This window comes from Vigna unguiculata, chromosome 5 (genome assembly GCF_004118075.2).
Source record: "Vigna unguiculata cultivar IT97K-499-35 chromosome 5, ASM411807v1, whole genome shotgun sequence".
NCBI classification, from domain to species: Eukaryota; Viridiplantae; Streptophyta; class Magnoliopsida; order Fabales; family Fabaceae; genus Vigna; species Vigna unguiculata.
This window is the reverse complement of record NC_040283.1, coordinates 29,162,207-29,185,077: the sequence shown is the minus strand read 5'-3', so window position 1 is coordinate 29,185,077 and position 22,871 is coordinate 29,162,207. Positions and strand designations below refer to the sequence as shown.

Here is a 22,871-nt window from a genome sequence, read left to right as displayed (position 1 = left end):
TAGGATTTATGGTTTATGGTTTAGTGTTTAGGGTTTAAGGTGTGTGATTTATGGTTTACGGCGGTGGTGGTGGTGGTGGTGGTGGTGGTGGCAGTGGTGGTGGTGGTGGTGATGGTGGTGGTCGTGGTGGTGGTCGTGGTGGTGGTTGCGTGGTTGTGGTGGTGGGGGCTGTGATGGTGGTTATGGCAGTGGTGGTGGTGGTTATGATGGTCGTGGTTGTGGTTGTCACAGTGATGGTGACTGTGGTGATGGTGATGGTGGTGGTTGCAATGGTGGTGGTGGTGGTGGTGGTAGTGGTGGTGGTGCTAGTGGTGATGGTGGTGGTTGTGATGGCCGTGGTGTTGGTTGCCATGGTGGTGGTTGTGGTGGTGGTGGAGGTGGTGGTGGTGGTAGTGGTGGTGTTGGTGGTGGTGGTGGTGGTCGTGGTAGTGGTGGTTGTGGTGGTCGCTGTGGTAGTGGTGGCCATGGTGTTGGTGGTGGTGACTGTGGCGGTGGTAGTGCTAGTGGCCGTGGTGGTGGTGATAGCCATGGTGGTGATGGTTGTAGTTGTAATGTTGGTTGTAGTGGTGATGGTGGAGGTGGTCGTGTTGGCTGTGGTGGTATTGGTGGTGACCCTGGTTGTGACTGTCGTGGTGGTGCTAGTGGGGCTGCAATGGTTGAGGTGGCCGTGGTGGTGGTTGTGGTGATGTTGGTGGTGGTGGTCGTGGTGGTGGTTGCGTGGTGGTCGTGGGGGGGCTGTGGTGGTGGTCGTGGTGGTGGTTGTGGCAGTGGCGGTGGTGGTGGTTGTGATGGTCGTGGTTATGGTTGTCATGGTGGTGGTGACCGTGGTGATGGTGATGGTGGTGGTGGCAATGGTGGTGGTGATGGTGGTGGTGGTGCTGCTGGTGGTGCTGGTGGTGCTGGTGGTGATGGTGGTGGTGGAGGTTGTGGTTGTGATGGTCGTGGTGTTGGTTGCCATAGTGGTGGTGACCGTGGTGGCGGTGACGGTGATGGTGGTGGTGGCAGTGGTGGTGAATGGTGGTGGTTGTGGTGGTGACCGTGGTGGTGGTGGTGGCAGTGGTGGTAGTGGTGGTGGTGGCCGTGGTGGTGGTTGTTGAGATGCCTTGAGCCAAGGGACCTACAACAAGAGTCATCGCTAGGAGAATACAAGAGAAATGGGCCTTAAATGCGCATTCAAGGACCAAGATGAACTAGCCTAGGACTCTTTGCTTGTAAATACTAGATTGGGATTTTATTTTGGGTTTTGTATTTTGGGCCCAGTAGAATATGGTGTTCTTTGGGCCATGTATTAGGCCTTAGAGGAAATTGGGCTTTAGAAGTAATTTTGGACCAAAAAGTGGAATTGGTCCAAATGGGCCAAGAGTAGTGTGTCTACTCTAGAAAAGCCTAGAAGCTTCTCAAACTTGGTTTCCAAGGATGAGAGTTAGCTTCCCATGGCAAGACAAGAGTGACTTGCTTAGGTGGCAAGTCACACCTCCCACATTCTCCTTTTTGGCTCCAAAATTTAACTTTCTAGACTCCTTTTTCCCTCCACTTTTTGGAGACTCCTTGGTCTCATTTTAGCCTATAAATAGAAGGCTTAAGAGATGTATTTTTCAGCTTGAAATTGAGTAATGAATTGCTGCCCAAATTTGTGCACAAATCTCTTTTGAGCTCACCTTAGAGTAAACTCTTCTCTAGTTTACTCTAGTCTTCTTCCTTAGGAGTTGGCCTCACCTCTCTTAAGAATCCTTTCACCTATACCAAACCAAACACCTTAAGCCTTTTTCCTTCATGCTTTTGCATCCATGGAGCCTCCATTCTTCATGCAAGCTTCAATGGAGACAAGAAGAAGCCATCATGTGGTATCATGAGCCATGGTTGCTCTCGGTTTTAGTGAGTTAAGTGCTTCTTCTCCATTTTTCTTTCAATTCTGTGTTGTTCATCACTTCTTCTACTTGTCTTGTTGTTTTTGTTCCTTTTATTTTGAGTATTCATGTCTTTTACTTTGGTTCATCTTCATTTGCTTCACCATCCTTGTGTGCTTTAGGTGTTCTATTTGGTTTCTACCGTTTACTTTTCATTTTAATTGAGTATTTCTTGTTTTTGTTCAGTTCATTCTCTTGTTCTTGAGTTTATTTTGATTTTATGATCCATATGTTTTGTCTAGAGTCATGTTTAGTCCATATATGTCATTAATTCCTTGTTTAGCTTTTAATTTGGTTTGAATTTGTTGGTGATGTGCTACTAAATTCTGTTTCAGATTTGAGTGCAGTTTTTAATCCTTAAAAATTTAACATTCTCTTCTCTCTTTGAGCCTTGCAAATGAACCTTCACATCTAGATAACCTTAGTTATCTTAATGTCCAGTGGGAATTTTCCTTGTGCTTGCTTAAAATCACCATAAATCACACTAAATTTCCTTTCAATTAATTGTGCTTTGGTGCTTTTTCATTTATGTTTTTGAGTTCAGATTGCTATTTAGATCTTAGCAATGTCTTAGAGTCAATTTCCATTGTGTTTCATTGAGTTTCATGATCTTCTTTCGATTCCTTTAAGTTTCCTTCTCCTTTGTGTTTTTTTATTTCCATTAAAATGCAAATGATCAAGCATAGTGTGGTGGTGATTCTGATTTGTGGTCGAAACTAGCTGTTGTAAGAGCTATAAAAAGAAAGAAAAAGAGCACAAAAAGAATACAAGCAAGTGCCAAAAAATAATCAAAAGAAAAGATCAAAAGAAAGTGGCAAAAGAAGTACACTAGAATCACTACCATCACTTGATTTTGACAGCATTATTTTGTTGCATTTTACTGCTGTTCCAGTTTCTGTCTGACTGCACACTATTTGTATTTGATTTATCATAAAACATTGGTCGGTGCAAATCTAAATCTAATTTTTTCCTCTTTTAGCTAAGACATAGACAAAAAAGTGAAAAAAATCATTGAAAAATGTTGAGAAATGAAAAAGATGAAAATAGCTGAAGTAGAGGCTTGAATTCACGTTTTTGGACTGGCAGTGAGTGAAAAATCAAATTTCAGTGCAGTTTTCTAGCTTATTTTGGTTGTTTTTCATCCATTATAGTGTCATTAATTAGGTAATTCATTTGTGTGCTTATCTTGTTTCTTTACCTTATTTCTTGTTTGTCATTTCTTTGGTAATGCTCTGAGTTTGTCATGGCATTATTCACTTTTGGTAAAGCAATTATAATTTTGTGCTTTTCTTACTTTATTTCTTGACCTCTTTTGGTTTGGTTTCTATATTTGGTGCATACTTCTTTTTTTAGGTGATCTAATTTTCCGAAGGTAGCATCCTAGGAGGTGGAGTACCTAGTCCCGAAAGAGAATCCTCTTTGGTGAGATCAAAAGGAAACACTTGTGAGGACCAAGGCAAGAAGACAAAGCCAAGAAGACCTTTTACATTTTGTGCACTTTGAGTGTATTCAAATTGAGTTGTAAAATTGTAATGCTTTCCTTCTTGTGTTCATGGCCTAGTTAGGTGTCTTGGGGGAGTCTTAGGTACATGATGACATGCTCCGTCGTGGTATTCATCGAAAAACCCATCCAATCGGAGTTCTATCGATTGAATCACACGGAACACCTTTTGGAACATAGCAGAAGACTAAAACTAACCAAACTCCGATTATGGTGTTCGGAATCTCACCGGCGAGGCCACTTTAGGGTTTACTTTCAGTGAAGGTGAGCTAAGACAAAAGGGGATTAAAATCTCTCTCTCATTCATCAAAGCTGACTCTACAGTGGTGGCTATGCCCCTTTTATATATAGATAGAGGCAAACACGAAAATCATGAACAAAATAATACATGGCTGTCTTGATGACTCTAACTAAGGAAAGGGTGGCACACATGATGGGAAAAACCCTAACACAGGATGGAATACGTAATGGGGGAAGAAAGGGAACCCTAGTTGTCCTAAGCGTTTGGGTGTGGATGAACCCTAGTCTGGACTGTGTGAAGGGAAGGGCAACGCTCGTATTTCTGAAAGAGAAAAAATGACCCTAGCTGCTTTAACCTTGTTTGAAAGAAAGGCTACACTACAAATGGTCTAAGTTGTGTGCACATATCAAATTAGACATTCGTTGTTAACTGGATCATGTGGTGCCCCATCTGCTGAAATTGGGCTGCCGGATGAAATTGGCTTTGGTTCCCAATTATATTGAGGCGGAAGAAATGTTAGTTGATCCGCATAAGGCTTCACGTGAAAGCAATTGGCTGCTGATAGAGGCTGAAACAAATGCATCTCCACGTGTAGAGCTATTGGGCTGTTTGAAGAGATGGAAATCTCGGCCCATCAAGAAGATAAAGCTCGCAGGAATCTAGCTAAAGAAAGAAGGAAAATGGACGCTTGAAGGAATTGGCTGGTCGCACTTCAGGCACGTGAATTTTAGTGTAGAGAAGAATTGGGCCGCAATTAGCACAACAAACCCAATTAGAACAATTTTTATTTAATTAATAATAAAAGAAATTAAAAGAAATGGGCTAGGCCATTGGCCCGTGCTGAAAAGCCCTTAAAGGTGATATTCATCATCCCCTCCTTCTTGAAGAGGATCTGTCCTCAGATCAAGATGGTTCTTTAAGGCCCACAGCATTGAAAGCTTGATTCCTCCAGGATCAAAAACACATCTGCAAAAATCATCAAATAAATTTTCATTAAAATTCTGGATATCATGCAGACTATGTTTTCTAAAGACACATGACGATGAGTTTTTATATTTGGAAACATTTTGAATGAGGCCCATTTCACAAAAATATTGATTTTCCCTTTAACTTAATTGTAACCTAAAAGGTAACTCTAAGTCAAAGGTTGATTTTTGCAAATATTTTGAGTATGGATTGATTGGTGAAGGTGAAAAAACAATTTTACGAAGAGTTAAGCCAGAAGCATTAATGACAAATAAGGAAGAGTTAAGAGATGAAATTACTCCCTTTAAGCAAGGAGCTCTAGGATGTTGTATCTCTACTTCCCTAAGCATTATTTCTTTTCTCTCAATCTCTCCCTCTTTTCTTTTAAACTCTACGTCTTGTCTTACTCTTTTTTTCTCTTCATATTTATTCTATTTTCTTCCTCCTTCTGTTTTCTCAACTTTTCCTCTTCTTCTCTCAATTCTTGCTCAAATTTTTCTCTTTCTTTTTGCTCTCTTCTCTGAATTCTTAATCCTTCCTTTTCTTCTAACTCCCTCATCTCTCTTAAGATTATTGTGAGTTTTTCCTCCTTCCTTCTTTGATGAGGCTCCTCCGTCGCAGTAGTCGCCGGAAAACCTCTTCCAATCGGTGTTCTACCGATTGGTCCTCGCGGAAGGCAAGGGAAACACAGCGGAAGGCTTGAGACTAGCGATAATCACTCGGATTACGCTCGTACCTCACTGGTTTCGCAAACCCTAGGAGGTAAAACCTCTACTCAGAAGGTGAGCTCTGAAAAGGGGTAAAAACCACACTGTATTATCAAAGCTCCTTACAATGACTTGGCCTGCACCTTTTGTAGATCAAGGGCAGCCGAGAAGATTAAGCAAAAGAAAAGAAGTAAACCCTAACCTAAGGTGGGATACACGTGAAAACCCTGAACACGTGAATAGTTGTGGCGCGCATAGATGATGTTGATCTGCCGAAGGAAACCCTAACCCTAATGGAGTCACTCCTTCATGAGACAAGCTGGAACGAACCATAAGGAAAGGGGCGCACCCGATTGGGAAATGTAAAGGTTTGAGTTTGTATAGTGCACGTTGTTTGGCTGGTAGGTTGAAATGAGAAGGGAGGTTGTGCGACGAACCCTAGCGGCGCTCCACGCATGTGTTGGGTTCATGCTGTAGAAATGGAACCCTAACGGAAATGCTTGAAGAAAGATTGGCTGCCTCGCGTAATGAAGAGAGCGTGCTGCAGTTTGGGCTGACGCGGGCCCAACCACCTGAACTAAGGATGCTTCCAGCGTTGTGGGGGTGTGCGGAAAAATCAAGCAAGCAACGCGCAACTGAAATTGGGCCGCAAATGCATACGTGAACTGGGCTGCATATGATGAAGCATATTGATAGGAAGCATGGGTGTGGTGCAGAATTGGGCCGCAGGCCCAATATCAATTTGGACTACTTGGAGAATAGCTACAAGTAGCAAAACAAGCCTAATTAGAACCCATTTATTTAATTAAAAATTAAAGAAAATTAAAGAAAATTAAAAGAAATTAAAAAGATTGGGCCTAGACATTGGCCCAATGCTATAAGCCTTATTGGGGTCACATCATTCTTGCTATCTCAATTTTCTTTTTCTCTATCTCACGATCAAAATCAAAGGAAGGTGGTATGAATGTCTTCTCATGCATGCTCTCAACTCATTCCAATTTTGAATGTGAGATTTTCTTCCTTTTTCCACTCTAGACTGCCTATAATCCCACCACTCTCTTGCATGTCCTACAAAACTAGAAATGCCCAAAGTAAGAAAGTAGTATTTACTATGTCTAAGATGGAATGAATGTATCAAAGCATTTATTTCCCTCTCCCAAGATATGTATGATAATGCACTTATGTCCTCACCAAAGAAAGGGAATGTACTCTCATGTGTATGATGCATTTTATCCTCACTATGACTACCTAAATGCAAAGTACTAGAAGCATATGAATGGAAACTCATTTTGGAAAACACTTTTGAAACACTTTCGCAGTACTCGCCGGAAAGCCTCCTCAATCGGCGTTGTACCCATTAAAACTCACAAAGCGCAAAAGAAACACAGCAGAAGACTTGGATTTGGAGTTTAATACTCAGATTGCTCTCGTATCTCACTGGTTTGGTAACCCTAGGAGGAGAAATGAGACAAAAGCATCAATGACAAATAAAGGAAAGTCGAAAGATGGGATTACTCCCTTGAATTCAATGCAAAGAGTAGAATGTTTTGTCTCTTCTTCTCTAAGCATTATTTCTTTTCTCTCAATCTCTCCCTCTTTTCTTTTAAACTCTGCCTCTTGTTTTACTCTCCTTTTCTCTTCATATTCTATTCTCTTTCTTCCTCCTTCTATTTTCTCAACTTTTCCTCTTCTTCTCTCAATTCTTGCTCAATTTTTTCTCTTTCTTTTTGCTTTCTTCTCTGAATTCTTAATCTTTCCTTTTCTTCTAACTCCCTCGTCTCTCTTAAGAATATTGTGAGTTTTTCCTCCTTCCTTCTTGGTATCTCAATTTTCTTTTTCTCTATCTCACGATCAAAATCAAAGGAAGGTGGTATGAATGTTCTTCTCATACATAGTCTTTTTCTTTTCAGCTCTCAGATTTTAAACACAACTTACAACAATGTCAATGTGTTACTGCTAAATCAATGATCAAATGCATATAACAGAGTTCAAAGTTGATTCAACTTAAAAAAACAATGGAAACAAACATACAAGAAAGGAATCCATCGGCCAATGGATATAACTCAACAGTATGCAGCAAAATTGAGTAAACCAGAATGCAGTTAATATGAAACAAATTGCAACAAGAATCAACAAAGAGATGCACAGCTAATGCAGTGAACTAGAAGAATTATGCATCATAGTTCACAAAAATTGTGCCAAAGACAAACTGCCATAGATGATTCAGCAGGAATAAAGTGCTTTTAGCAAGCATAGATACACATGGACAACATAATAGCTCTGCCTAACATATACAACCAAAGGAAACAAGATATACTTTATCTGTGCACATAGATTTCAACTAGATCAATAAAGTTGCTGCACAATCTACGCAAGTATATCAAACTACAACGTAACTGACTAGGCAGAAAAGCAACACATATACCATGGCCATCAACATATTCAGATATTAAAGAATAGGAAACAATCAACGAAGACTTCAGAGCAAAAAAATTGACTCTGACACAGAGCTAATGATTCAAACAACAACTGGAATCAAGTATAAAGGCACCATATCATAGAATAATCACTGAAAACAAGAAATGGTGTTGTAGCTTTCAAAGAAAATATACTCATGCAGTTTTCAATTCAGCTTCAAGTATCAACATGAATTTTACTACAAACATAAAGATATGGTTCGAATTCAAAGCACAATGACACAACAATGGAATGGAATTGCAACATGTGAATTCAACACATGGATATAAATTGATATACTCCACAACCAAAATTTAATACAGGCAACAAAAGCAATGAAACAATTATTGAAATTCAAATTCGTAGAACAACTTTGAAAGCAACTAACACTGAAAGAAGGAATGACTATCATTACCATATGCACTAATTTTAGCAATACTGAATGTCCATGTGAACAATCTAAACAAAGTCAGATATATGATTAGTTCTGGGGAATTGCATTGCAGAAACAAAACAATAGTAGAGTCAAAGTGATTCACCTCCCTTTTTTGGAGGAGAACTAAAAGCTTTTGCTATCTACTTCTTCTTTGAAATTTTCTTTTAAAGACCAAAGTTTTCTAAAATCTAAAAAAAAATGTCTTAACCTCCTTCTCAATATATGGATGCTTAAAATGAAGAAGAAATAAGTTTGAAACAAATTGCCTTTGATTTGAGAGCACTATTATGTTGGAAGGAAGATGAAACAATTGCAAGGGAAAGGGAAAAACAAGAAAGAGATAGGTTCATCAACTTTTAGATGAAGAGAGGAGGGGAACAAGAAATATGGAAAGGTTGCATGAGAGGATGAGTAATAGGAGTCAACACTTGTACTCCCACACTCCAACACTAGTCACACACTATGAAGAAGAAGATAGTAGACTAGTTGACAACTTCTATAAACCTCCTCCTCCTCTAAGAAGAGAAAGAAGAGAGCCTAGGGAACTAACAAGAGCCATTAGAATAGACCTCCCTCACTTTTATGGGAAAGATGATGTTGAAGCTTATCTTGATTGGGAAATGAAGGTTGAGTAACTCTTTGCTTGCCATCACATAAGTGAGGAGAGGAAAGTACCCTTGGCTACCCTTAGCTTCCAAGCAATGCTATGTATTGGTGGACTGCCTTCGAAAGAGATAGGACAATCAATCAAAGTCTTGAGGTCAAATATTGGAATGACCTCAAAGGATCCCTTAGGGGAAGACATATTCCCTCCTACTATCATAGAGAGCTAATGGATAAGCTCCAAAGACTCCATCAAAATAAAATGAAATTAAAGTCTTGACTAATTTTAATTATGCCTAATCATGTCTATTCCTTTGTTTCTTCACCAAATAGAAATCTTAATTAATCAAAGTAAAGTCTTGACTAATTTTAGTTAAAGTAATTACCTCTAATCAAAGTAAAGTCTGAATTATTGGCAAAAACTTATTTAATCAAATGAAAGTTTCTAAATAAAATCAAAGTAAAGTCTCAATTTAATTTAAAAACCTTTTAACTCATATGATTAGCATGCATGTAGATTTAAAATCATTATTTTCTATTCGATTAAGAAGCAAAGGACATAGATAAACAAAAACCACAACAATAATCAAAATAACAAACACATAAATTCATCTAACCTCAGAATCCAATTAAGAAATTACAGTGGAATCAACCCTTAAAGCTTAGCCCTCCATGGCTTTGATGGAATACATGATAATATATGTTGAAGGAAAGAAAATAAAAGAAAAGAGAGAATGAGAGATGTGATGGATGACGGTGTCTGGCAAAACCAGAGATTTCTAAGTGTCTGATGTCAATTGTAAGTTCTCCCTTCTACTCCCTTAAGTCTTTTTATATAGGCTTCAACTGGACTTTGGGCTTTATCTGTCAGTTGCTAAAATCTTTTATTTTTATTTAATTAATTAGCAACTTAATCTCTGTCCAATTTCAAATTCTGCCCTTCTTATGTAACCATTTTTGTAGTTTTGACCAGAGTTGACTGCTGGTTTTGACCAGTTGACCAGTTTGACTGTCCAATAACAGCCTGACACGTGGCAGAGTGTGCTTTCTCTCTACAGATTAGGGTTTGCTGTGTTTAGGGTTTCATGGACATCCTTTGGCTGCGCGAATAGGTGCTTCTCTGGCGAGCGCGGTAATGGTGGTGCGTGAAGAAAGCAAATCTGGTTGCTGCTGCGGTAGCTCATGTGGAAAGAAGATGGTGTTGGGAACAGGTGCAGGTGCTGCACAAAAATGGAATAGTGATGAACACGCTGCAGGTGCGTGATTGATGAGTACGTATTTTTGCCCTCATTTAATGTTTAATTCTGGGTATTTAATTGAATTTATGTGCCTAAAGAGTGATTTAATTGATAATTTTGATAATTAGGTTGTTTGAGCTTGTGTGATAAAAATGTCTTAAAAAGTGATTTTTAGCTGCATAAATTATTTTTGGATATTTTAACGTTTGTTGATGCAGCTGAAGTTAAGTTTTAAGCTCATTTAGAGGTGTGGAAATAAATTGATTAAAGCTTCATGACACCTTAAAGATAAATCAAAGAATAAGAAATTATCAAAAGCACAAAAATTCAGGCCAAGCATTACATGAAGACGGCAAGAAAAGCTTGAAAAAGTGAAGAAGTTTGGCTAAACCAAGAAGAGGGAAAGAAAAATTGGACCTTGCGGTTTTCTTTATCTTTATGATAGAAGATAATTTGGGAAAATATATCTTTAGATATTTTATTTGATATTTTTAAATAATTATCTTATTTAATTATATCATAAAATATTAAAAGATAATAACTACCAAATCTTTTTAAATATGACAAGATCTTCTTGAATCTTTTTAGTTCCACAACAAACAAATATATCTTGAAGATATTGGATTATTTAGAAGATAATTTAAGGAGATTGCAAAGGGTTGATTTGGAAAATTAATACAAATATTAATTGGTGATAATTTATCATATATCTTTAAGTAATTAATTAATTTAATTATATTAGATATTGATATTATCAACCAATTATATTTGTCAAATAGTCTATATCTCTCCAAGTATTTTTAAATATTTATATTTATCTTTATTTCAAAAGATATTTGAGAGATTTTAGCAACAGAAAAGCCCAGTCCAATTCCTATATAAAGAGACCAAGGGAGAAGTAGAGAATAAGCTCGGGACTTCGGAATTTAGGAACCCTTAGGGGGACCTAATTTCTTTCTCTCTTTTCTTCTCTCTATTCTTCTTTTTATTTTGTATTCCATGGATTGCTAAACTTTGTGGGTTGATTCCATTGTAATTTCATTATGGATTCTGAGGTTAGAATGAATTAATTTCTTTGTTCTTTTTATTATTGTTGAAGTTTTAATTCATCTATGTCTTTTATCTTTGAATCACGTAAAAAGTAATGATTTTAAATCTATATGCATGTTGATCATATGAGTTCAAGGGTTTTTAAATTTAATTGAGACTTTACTTTGATTTTATTTAGAAACTTTCATATGATTAAATGAGTTTTTACCAATAATTGAGACTTTACTTTGGTTAAAGGTATTTACTCTAACTACAATTAATTGAGACTTTACTTTGATTAATTAAGCTTTTTATTTGGTGAGGAGATAAAAGACTAGACATGATTAGGCATAGTAAATTTGATTAAGACTGTACTTTGGTTGAATTTACTATGGATAATCTAAAAGTTCTCACTTTTAATTGAGACTGTACATTGGTTAAAAGTGAGAACGCCAACAAATTAATTGAGACTTTACATTGATTAATTTGTAAAACTATAACAATAATTAATTGAGCAATAATCTTTAGATAACCGATGATGAATCTATTTTGAAAAAGCAATGGAATCAATCTATTTTCTTTTCTATTGTTTTTATTTCATTTTATCTTTTAAATTTTATTTCTATCTTTGTTTATCTGAATCCCCTATATTTTTTATTTTGTTTGACTAACCGCTTTGTATAGTTTTATAAGAACTAATTTGTTAAAAATCAATTCTGTGTTCGTTGGGAGACGACTTTGGGTTACTTTACCCTTACTATTTTGTTGACTACTTTCTTAACAATACTGAAGTTGTTATAGATAAGTAGTATTAATTTGAACGCGTCAACGACAGCGTTATCAGTGATGAACTCGTGATGGTGGCTGCAGCGTTTCGTGGTGCTTCCATGGTGGATTGTTCTAGTTCATTTTAGTTGTAGATCTGGAGTTGTTTCGCTGGCAGAGATGAAGAAATGGTTTATCTGCTTGCGTGGAGGATGCGCTGTGGAGAAGATGGAAAACGATGGTGGCGCTACCATAGAGTGCGCGAGGTGCAGAGATAATGGAGACTGGATGCAAAGTTGCTGCCATGGTTTCCAGGTGAGATCCGTGAATGGCACAAGTGCGGTGGTGACGCAGGTGTTACGGTGGATCTGTTGCAGGTTGGCTGCTGTGTGGTCTTCGGCATGGTGCAAAGGGCGTGGAGTTATGGTGGCCGGCAATGGTGTAGGTGTAGGCGGTGGCAGGTTAGATGTGCGAAGCTGTTCTACTGTAGATCTGTGGTGGAATCGTGGTGGCCGGCGGCGAGATTGGCGGCTAGGGTGGCGCTGCCATGGTGATGGAAGGAGATGATGAAAATTAGGGTTAGGGTTTCATTTTGGGAGATGGTGACGTGGCAAGATTTTATTGGTCAATTTGGTGAGTGGAGGATTATGACACGTGTCAGCATATGGTTGGCTTGATTTGAAAGGTGGGGATTGCCACATGGCATAATCTGGTTGAGTGGAGTTTAAGTGGTAGGAGGGGTGCAACTTAGTAAAGAATGGGGGTGCAGAACAGGTTTTTGTGGTCCACTTGCAGGAGGAGTGTGCAAATAAAATCTAGGGGTGTATTTAGCTCTTGATTTATTCTTTTCCAGAATTTCCTGATTTTGGACTTATTTTGTAACTTTGAATATTTTAAATCCATACTATTAATGACCAAAAATAAATTCCAGCTGCATTAACAAATGTTAGAATATCCAATAATATTTTATGCAACTAAAATCAATTTTTATTCCACTTTTACCAAACTTACTCAATAAATCCAATAATCACAAATCCTAATTAAATCAATCTTTAAGCACAGAAAATTCAATGAAATCCCAAATTTAAATATTAAATGAGGGCAAAAATTTGAACTCATCACTTGTGCTGCTTGGCGATTTTTGGAAAATTCCAAAAACCCGTATGGAACTCAGATAAAATCGACAAAAATGTAATCCCAAACCTTTGACAATTCATGATTTCATACAATTGAAATTAAAACAATCAAAAGGAACTCCCATAATGATGAAGGATTAACTTGTTTCCTTTATGATTATTGAATATGGTGTGAGTTGATTAAGAAAGCTAAGTGAAATCCCCACTGGACATTAAGATAGCAAGCTATCTAGATGTGAAGGTTCCTTTCACAAAGCTCAAGAGAAAAAGATGATGGATTGATTCAAAATGAAATGGAAATGGAAAGCACATAAATCATAGAAAACCAAGAACAATTAAAGGAAGAAGAAAACATAAAATGGAAAGGAAAGAAATGGTAAAAATGTGAGAAGCATGCCACTACAAGGCTAGGCTAGAAGCCATGGCAACCTCGTAGATGAGTGGATGTGTGCCGCCACTTGCTATGCAAGATAAGGCTTAAAAGTATTCACTCCCTAGGGAGGAAACTCTCACAAATGGTTGAGACACAAGAGTGTTTTTACTTCAAAATGTTCAACCCTTTTACATGTTTAGGAGCACCCCTTATATAGAAGAGTTTAGGGGCCTCTAAGCAACTAAAAGATACCTAAGGATGTCTCTACAAAAACCTAACTCTAGCTTCTAGAACTAGGTCAAATAAGTACAAAAGTGAGAGACAAAAGCGCCAACTATGGTGTGTGCAAGGCTAATTTCGTTCTAGCACAGAAGGAGACAAAGAATGTGTCTCATATGTTTCCAAAAAGTGGCCAAAGTGTGCTAAAAACAAAGGAGACCAAAGGTACATAGGTACACTTGTTTTATGCCTTTTACTTTATGCTTTATGCATTTTATTTACTCTCTCATCCACATCATTTATGCTCCCCAGTCACCATGCGCCACCTAGCATTTATTTCTTACTCCTAATTAACCTACAAAGAAAATAAACATAGATTAGCATGTTGGCTTAAGTCAAGTCAACTATAGTCAACAAGTCAAACCTAGTCAAAGGTCAACAAGTCAACTAAAGTTGATTCAACTAAGTCAACTTAAGGAATCAAAAATAACAAACACAAATGAAAGGGAAGTCAACTATAGTCAACAAGTCAAACCTAGTCAAAGGTCAACAAGTCAACTAAAGTTGATTCAACTAAGTCAACTTAAGGAATCAAAAATAACAAACACAAATGAAAGGGATGAAGGATAAGTGAACTTCCTTTCTAAACATGCAAGCTTTTCCCTTGATCACCAATGGCCTCGTTTATCTTTCTATATGGTTTAATTGCACCAAAACAAAAATAGCATTAATCAAAAATTAATTATCACTTAATGGCCTAATGCATTCTGTTTTTCAGCCACCCTTGCTGCCATGTGCTCTAGGTTTTACGTGCCTCTTCACCTCCATGCCACGGTAAATTTAAACAAGAAGAAAGTTATTTTGTTCAAGCCAAGGCTTGAACCCAGCACCACATAATTGCAATTCAAGTGCACAACCAACTCAACCAAGTCACCTTTGATGCCAATATTTATGCATATAAAACTATCTACTTACTCATCACGCTTTAGACATGTTATCAGAAAATAATAAAATTTAAATAACACATAATTGGCACACAAAGGACTCGAACCCAAGTCCTCTCACACAATAAAGTACTCTCAACCATTTAAGCTAGTACTTTTCCATGTCATAAAGGTTAACATTTAATGCCATAAAGGCTTCTCCTACCCGTATTTATTAAATAATTATTTATTTAATTATTTAAATTTAGTGGGTCTTACAATGGTGGGCGTGGTGGGCGTGGTGGGGGTGCTGGTGGTGTTAGTGGTGGGGATGGTGGTGTTTGTGGTGGTGGTGGTGGTGGTGGTGGTGGTGATGGTAATGGTGGTGGTGGTGGTGATTGTGATCGTGGTGATGGTTGTGATAATAGTGGTCGTGGTGTGGTAGAGGTGGTCATGATGGTTTAGGTGGGTTCAGCGTTCAGGTTCAAGGTTCATGGTTCAGGGTTTAGGGTTTAAGATTTATGGTTTCTCATTTAGGGTTTATAGTTTCAAGTTTAGGATTTATGGTTTCTGGTAAGGGTTTAGTCTTTAGGGTTTAGGGTTTAGGGGGTTTAGGTTTTATGGGTTAAGATTTAGTGTTTAATGTTTATGGTTTATGATTTAGGTTTAGGGTTTATGTTTTATGGTTTATGGTTTAGGGTTTAGGGTTTAGTGTTTGTGATTTAATGTTTAGGGTTTATGGTGTATGGTTTATGGTTTAAGGTGGTGGTGGTGGTCACGGTTGTGGTGGTCGTGGTGGTGGTGGCCGTGGTGGTGGTGGCCGTGGTGGTGGTGATGGCCATGGTGGTGATGGTGGTCGCCGTAATGGTGGTGGTGGTGGTGATGGTGGTGGTGGAGGTGGTGGTGCTGGTTGTGGTGGTAGTGGAAGTTGTGGTGCCAATGGTGGTGCTGGTTTTGTTGGTCGTGGTTGTGGTGGTGGTGGTGGTAATAGTCGTGGTAGTGGTGGTGGTGATGATGGTAGTGGTGGTGGTGGTGGTAGTGGTGGTGGTGGTGGTGGTGGTGGTGGAGGACATGGGGGTGTTTGCTATGGTGGTTGTGGTGGTGGTGGTGGCGGTGTGATGAGGCTCTTCCGTCGTGGTATTCGCTAGAAAAGATCTCCAATTGGCGTTCCACTGATTGAATCTCACGGAAGGTGAGGGAAGACATAGTGGAAGACTCGATTATAGTGTTTACGCTCAGTTCTCTCTGGCTTCTCACTGGCTTAGGCAACCTGAAGAGGTTAAAACCTAATTTAGGGTTAGGGTTTGAGCAGAGACAAAAGGGGAGTGTTCTCAACCAAATTTTAACATTCGTCTCAACTACTATTAGATGAGATTGGCTTGCCTTTATATAGGTGAAAAGGCAACCAGAAAATCTAACAAAATAGATGTCGTCTAACATTGACCTAACGACGAGAGAAAAGGAAAAAAGGTTTGAGGGAAAGGTTCCTAGCATCTAAAGAATGAGCCGTTGTGAAGATGGAAGGAAAACCTAAGCTGGTATGCGTGCCAAGCAGAAGAAATGGACAAAACGTGCAAAGAAGGTGAAACCCTATCAGAGGGTTGGCACACAGGATGAAGGAACTAGCGGTTGGAACATGTAACATCCTCACCAGGGGCATCAATCTAGGTTTGGGGATTGATGGCAATGGCTTCAATCTCCGCTTGATACCATTGGGCTGGTTGAATAAAATGAATGTATTTTGTGAAGTGATGCACATGCGGAAAGGAACAAATTGGGCTGGAGTTAGTTTTGGAATGGCCCAACAGAGACGTGTGCAGGGCGTTGAAGCGTTATGTGCAAGTGCAATGTTGGTGGATTCGTGTAAGTCTTCACGTGGATGAAAATTTGGGCTGATATACTTCAGGCCCACATTTCAAGCTGGTGGAGCAGATGACATTTTAGGCCCATTTTCTTGGGTAGAAAGCATCCGTATACGGCCTCAACCATTTGAAGCATGTGGCTGGTTATAAAGAAATCCACTCCAAAAAAGATATTAGTGGGCTACGGGCAGAACGCAGATATCAAGTCCATGCTGGAATCAAGTGGAGAGAATATATCACGCGTGGAAGAACTTCTGGTTGTAGCACTAGTGCAAAATAAGCTTTTTATACCTACATTATTATACCTGTTCAAATCCACCAGGTATAAAACAAGAGACAAATGACAATTTTGTAAATAATGTGAGATCTTTTATGCCAATTATACTTTCAACCGGTATAAAAATTAATGTGGTGGCATTTTTGCAGTATTGAAAAAAACTTTTTATACCAGTTATAGCTAGAATTGGTATAAATTTCGTATATATATATATATATATATATATATATATATATATATATATATATATATATATTATTCTTTTGAATTTTTAAAAAAGATATTATACTCATTGAACTTTAACCAGCAGAGAATGTTTCTCGTATCCCATTTTTCTTTCGTTCATTCCTTTTCCTTAACACGTTCCTCGTTTCGAACATAGTTCATTTTGTCGTTCCCACTTCCCAACCTTCACCGTCACTGTGCAAAGTCGTCTATGAAGTCGTCGTCACCGTGCGAAGTCGCCGTCACCGTGCGAAGTCGCCATCACCGTGCGAAGTCGCCTACGAGGTCGCCGTCACCGTGCGAAGTTGTCTCATCACCGTCGCGTGTTGTTTCTGCGCTCTTTGTCTGCTAGCATCATCGTGCGAAGTCGCCTACGAAGTCACTCCTAGTCTGTGTCGCCCTCACTGTCCATCTCTTATATGCTTTCTCCATTTGAAGGTCAACATTTGAACCCTAACCACACATTACTGTTGTTTTGTTGAATGAGTGAAATTGGTAGTTGTTCTTTTGCAGGAGTTAAGTGTGATTGATGTTGGAGTGAAAACGGCCAAGGTTAGTTTTTGGTTCTCGTTAATCCCTTCACGAATTTTGTCTCTATACTTTCTTGCTCCTATTTATACTTGAGTATTCATTTATTCATTTGTTATTTGTGCTTACAAAGTATTCAAGTCATTAAACTTGGTCAATTTACATTACTTGGTAGTAATCTTTTCATACAATGCTTCCATTAAAGCTATTCAATTTTCTTTTGGCGTATCTATTTGCAATGAACACCTTAAAATTCACTCTGTGCTTCAGATTGTAATTATCACTGTATTTTAGCCTAATCCACTTTCAGTTGGCAACAAACTTACACTAAAACAGTACATGCCTCACATTCCTTTGATGTGATGACCAACTAGTTTTAGAAATTAGACATTCCTAGGGTCAATTTTAATTTATCTGAAAGCATGAAGGGTCTATAATCTGGTTAAGTGATGACATTAATTATAAAAGGCACTTATGGAAGGTGTTTTCTATACGCAATGATAAACTTAAAATCAATAATTTTGATTTTTGAGTTTTTGGTTGTTCTAAAGCACCGAAAATTGTTCTTATGATGTTGGGATAGCAATAACAGGAACTTTGTGGCCTTGTTTTTGGGGCTTTGCTTATGAAATTTTGTTGTGAGGTTAGAGGTGATGCGATGCTGGTAAGTATTGGAGAGAGAAACAAAAGGGAAAGAGTGAATGATCCAACACATGTTTGTTGAACTTAATAATGAATAATGATGGAAGCAAACTACACCTACGATGGAGTTCTCTTGAAATAGAGAATGAAAAAACTTATTTAAACTCAATCTAGTATGCATGATGTTTGTTGCTATAGCCATGGTAACTCCATGGAAACAAAGATTGTGAACCCTATTAGTACCAGTGTTACGTCTTGGTTACCCTCACCAACGATTCAAATGAGGCCACCTCCTGCTATTTCTTTGTCTCACTTGCCAGTTTTTGCTGCTTGGACTGATACTTAAGAAAGATAGATCCTTTTTCACTTTTCACATTATGCGCTATTGCTGCCAAAATTCCACTCTTTCTTTTATCTCATTTTCGCTTTCTTTTAATTGAGAGTCTTTTTTTCTTTTTGCATCTTAATACCAAACTGGTTTTTTGTCTATTTTCTTACACTCCCATGTGTGGTTAATAACAAATGAGTGGAAATATCAATTATAATTTAGCACCAACATTAAAGCAGTAAAATTGAATAACCTAAGGAAAAAAAACATAGTTTAGCCATGTTATGTTATATCATGCATGCAATGGCAAAGAAATGGGTGATGAAAGGAAAAGTGGGTTTTGAGGTGAGTGAAGGAATTTGGGGGAATTAATGGAAGCCATGTTAGGGCACCTATCTGTCATTTTTATGTAACAAGTTTAGCATGGGCTTTACATACATAGCCTTTTGGCTATATGCAGGAATAGAAATATTCATATTTGAGAGAAAGGATTAATTGAATTAGGAACTAATGATTAAATTTCGTGAAATGATGTTTGGCAAAATGGAAGTGGCATTGCATTATTGAACTTTCTTTTTGGAGTTGCATCTTTTCTTTTCTAGGTCCTCCTAAGTATAGAATGAGCTCAATGTTACCCAATAATGCAATGAGACCACTACTTTGACCACATTATCTCGTTTTGTTCCTAATGTGTTCCTCATTCTGGATAATAGAGTCATTACACAAACCCTTCTTATCTCACCTTTCTTCAATATTTCTCCATTTCGCAATTCAAAAAGAAAAAGTGCATGAAAAGTTCTTGTTGCTTACATTCTCATAATTATATGGGCACACCACTAATTTATTTATTTATTTATTATAAAGAAAAGTTTATAGCTTTTTTTGTCATTCAAATTGCCGAAATCCAGAGAAGGATATTGTAACTAAAAGCGATTTCATGTCTTGATGTGATGCTTTGGAGCCTTAATACAAGTTGAGTCCATCTTGTTATGAGTGTTTTCCCACGTGTGTGATTGTGTTTTAGTCTCCCTCGTGTGTAATAATTATTTGCGCTTGATTGCAATACTGTTCTTGATTCTTGACCATATATAACATGGAACGACAACGGGGAATCAGTGTCGGGAAACCTGGAAGTTGGGAATAGTTATTCCTTTGCATGCTCTTTGGTAATCAGTTTATAATCCCAATTATTTTGTAATCAGTCTTTAACAACACAAAATGACACCTTTTTATGATTAATCTAAGATATTAGTTACCAAGTTAAGGAATATAGTAGTGATTTGTTGTGATACTCTGTAGATAAAAAATTAATTTCAGACATGACATGAGTGCTTAAACAAATTCACTAAAGTCTATACCATATGGTTAAAAAAATTCACAAAATTTTACAAAATTTTATCAAATCTATTTTTACAAATCTTTTTCTTAAACATAAATAATCATAAGTTAGGAATTGGTTTTAGTAATATCAATTCATTAGTTGGTTTTACTATTCACTAAATGATTTGTTTGAGAAATGGTGGAGCATGCCAAATAGAGGATTAGGTAAACAAAGTAATCTGTACTCATACCTTTGGACAGAGTAAATAGTTAATTAAAACACAAAATAATAAACATGGCATGTTCCAAACAATAATTCTTTGGGACTGGTCAGAGGTTATTTGTTTGTGCCCTCTTCTTTCTGTACAGTTTTCCCAAAGCCTTGGTAATTTAAAATCACTTTTTGAGAATATCAAATTCATTAGGGGGTCTTTGCTAGCCACTGTAGAGATTGTCTTCTTTGCTTAAATGACCTGATTTTGCATTTGATGTTGTTGGTGTGTTGGACTTAGGTGTTCTTGTTCTCTCTTTTTATTCATACTCTCATGTTCTCCCTAGACATCAGTTGGTTGCCTGGCTGAAGGAAATTTTGTGTTGTTTAAATGGATGTACAAGACCTTTGGCTGCCATTTTCTAATTGGGTCATATTTCTCATTTTAGAAGTAGTTTAGGATTAAAAATTTCTGAAGACAATATAGGCTAGATGAAAAGCATTCTACAGTGCTTTCATCGTTATTATTAAAATTAGTCATCTGATTGTGAAACAACCTATATCTCTGTATATGGATGGATGGTGCATACCTTCGTGATTTTAAAATTTGCTTCAGTTAGAAGTGAAATGTTTGCATCTGATATCTTGACTTTCTTTTTGAATGGGTTGCATTCTTCCTCTGTTGGTTGGTGCATTTCTTAATTGATATTTCCAATCTTGTTAAATTTAACATGCAAGCAGATTCCACATATTTTATGATTGCATTATTAATTATAGGAAGCTTGTTATGAGAAATTTTGAAGCTTTACTTCATTAAATTTTTAATATGGTAGGGTTGTTGTTGGCTTTAAAAGCGTATCTAACAAGGATCTGAGAGCTCTTGTAGAAGCATTTTTGTTTTGAAGAGGTTTTAGGTTTTGTTTTGTAGAGGTTTTCATTCTTGGGAAGACTTTTGGATAGGTAATATCGATCTTCTATGCATCCTTCCAAGGTCAGTTCAGTGGTTACTATTCCTGTAATGAATAATTTATGTTTGTTTACTGTTGAATTCAACATGTTGTTTCCTTGTTCATCTCATCACATCAACCAGTGGCCTTTAATTGGATTATTGAACTAGTTAACCTAGTTGGCATATCTGTTTGAGTATTAGTTTACGTATTTTTGTGTAGATGGTAAGTGCAAGTGAGGTTATTTCAATTCTACATTCTCTCTTTCTTTAAAGAAACTTAACTTTTTTAACTTCTAATTTAGTTTTCTGGTCTAGATCTGATTATTTCTATTTCTTCTTTAGTAGTGGTTTATTCATATACTGTTGTACTCAAACTAAATCATACATGTTTTTTATTTTCTACACATCATTCATGTTTTAGACTTTGGTTTATTGTTTAATTTCATTTCACAAAACTCACTTTTAAGGTAATAATTTTCTCTCACCCATCTATTTTGAATCTACATGGTTCGTTTATTTTTTTCTTTCAGTTGATTCATAAGGATTCCAATTTATTTTAAGAAATTGACGGGTAGAAGAATTTAGCTTTTCTCATTGTTTAGTAATTTTGTTCTTCTGAATGTATATACATAAAAAAACATTGGTTAAGGGTTTTAAATGGTGTAGTGATAGTACTGGGGTTACTCTGATATTCATTCTAGCATTAGATGTAACATATATAAAGAATTAGATATACACCTGTATTGTATCATCTAGCAGTAATTTTAAAACTCTGGATCCGAATCTAAAGATATCATCTACCTTACATTTTTAGTATATTTGAAACTCAAATATTTTTCCATTCTATTTATTTACTTGATTTCATTTTAACTTAATTTTTTCACCTTATATTAACTTAATTTCCCTTATTTAATCATTTGGTTGCAAGAAAAGTGTTTTATCTTGTGAATTTTGTCCTTCCTTATCTCATATGTCGCTTCTATTTCGCCACTTTCTTTTCTTCTGTTCCATATAACCCTCTTTAGCATCTTTATTTTTGAGATTGAGGTTAATTTTTATCTACTATAAAATTAAAACATTGTCCATAAATTAATTTCAGTTGCATAAATTAGTATCTCCAAATTCTTGCATCTTAACTAAATTTTAGTTGTGGAATTATGATGTCTACTATCAATAAAAATTGTTGTTGAACTATTTGAGAGATTCTTTTGTTCTATCTTCATTAGTGAGTTATATAGCTTGTGCTCATAGAATTTTTCTTACTTAGAATTCCTTTGTGTGAACTGTTCCAAAGTCAAATGAGTTGTTATGTTATATTAAATGGTGGTAGTGTTGAGTTCACAGATTGGACTACGTGTTTGGCTGTTTCTGAGCTCTAACCAAAAGCAGTGGTTATAATTTATACACACAACAATGGATCAGAGTTGGATAAATTTTTTATGCACAATAAATGAATATGAGAATGGAGTAGAAGAATTTCTTGAATTTCCAAATATGAATGTTCCGGATAATAATGGAAAATTCTACTGCCTGTGTGTTAATTGTTTGAATGAGAGAAAACTACCAACTGACGTTATTCGGGACCATGTTCTTTGTGATGGTTTCTTAAAGAGCTACACAAAGTGGATATGGCATGGTGAATTAATAGACATGCCAAGTGTAGATATATCAGAAGCAGAAGAAGTTGATTTAGAGATGGATGATCGAATGGAGGAAATGATTTGTGATATTTGACATGATTCCTTTCAACGTGCGAATGTGTATGACAATTTGTGCAATGACGCAGAAAAACCTCTGTACGCAGAATGCACAAAGTATACTCGATTGTCAACGGTATTAAAATTGTTTAATGTGAAGGCAAGAAATAGGTGGAGTGATAAAAGCTTCACGAAATTACTTGAGTTGTTGAGTAACATGCTTCCTAAAGGTAACACATTGCTAACATGCAATTATGATGCGAAGAAGATATTGTGTCTGATGGGTATGGAGTATCAAAAAATTCATGCATGCCCAAACGATTGTGTCTTG

At 37.0% G+C, this 22,871-nt stretch overlaps 1 protein-coding gene across 1 annotated transcript; it reads left to right on the top strand.

Annotated features, from left to right (window-relative positions):
* Positions 1-50: 50 nt before the first annotated feature.
* Positions 51-12,417, top strand: LOC114184579 (glycine-rich protein DOT1-like). The gene is given in 3 exon segments (XM_028071886.1): positions 51-146; positions 149-682; positions 11,956-12,417. Coding segments are annotated over 3 exon segments (1,092 nt in total).
* The last annotated feature ends 10,454 nt before the right edge of the window (positions 12,418-22,871 follow it).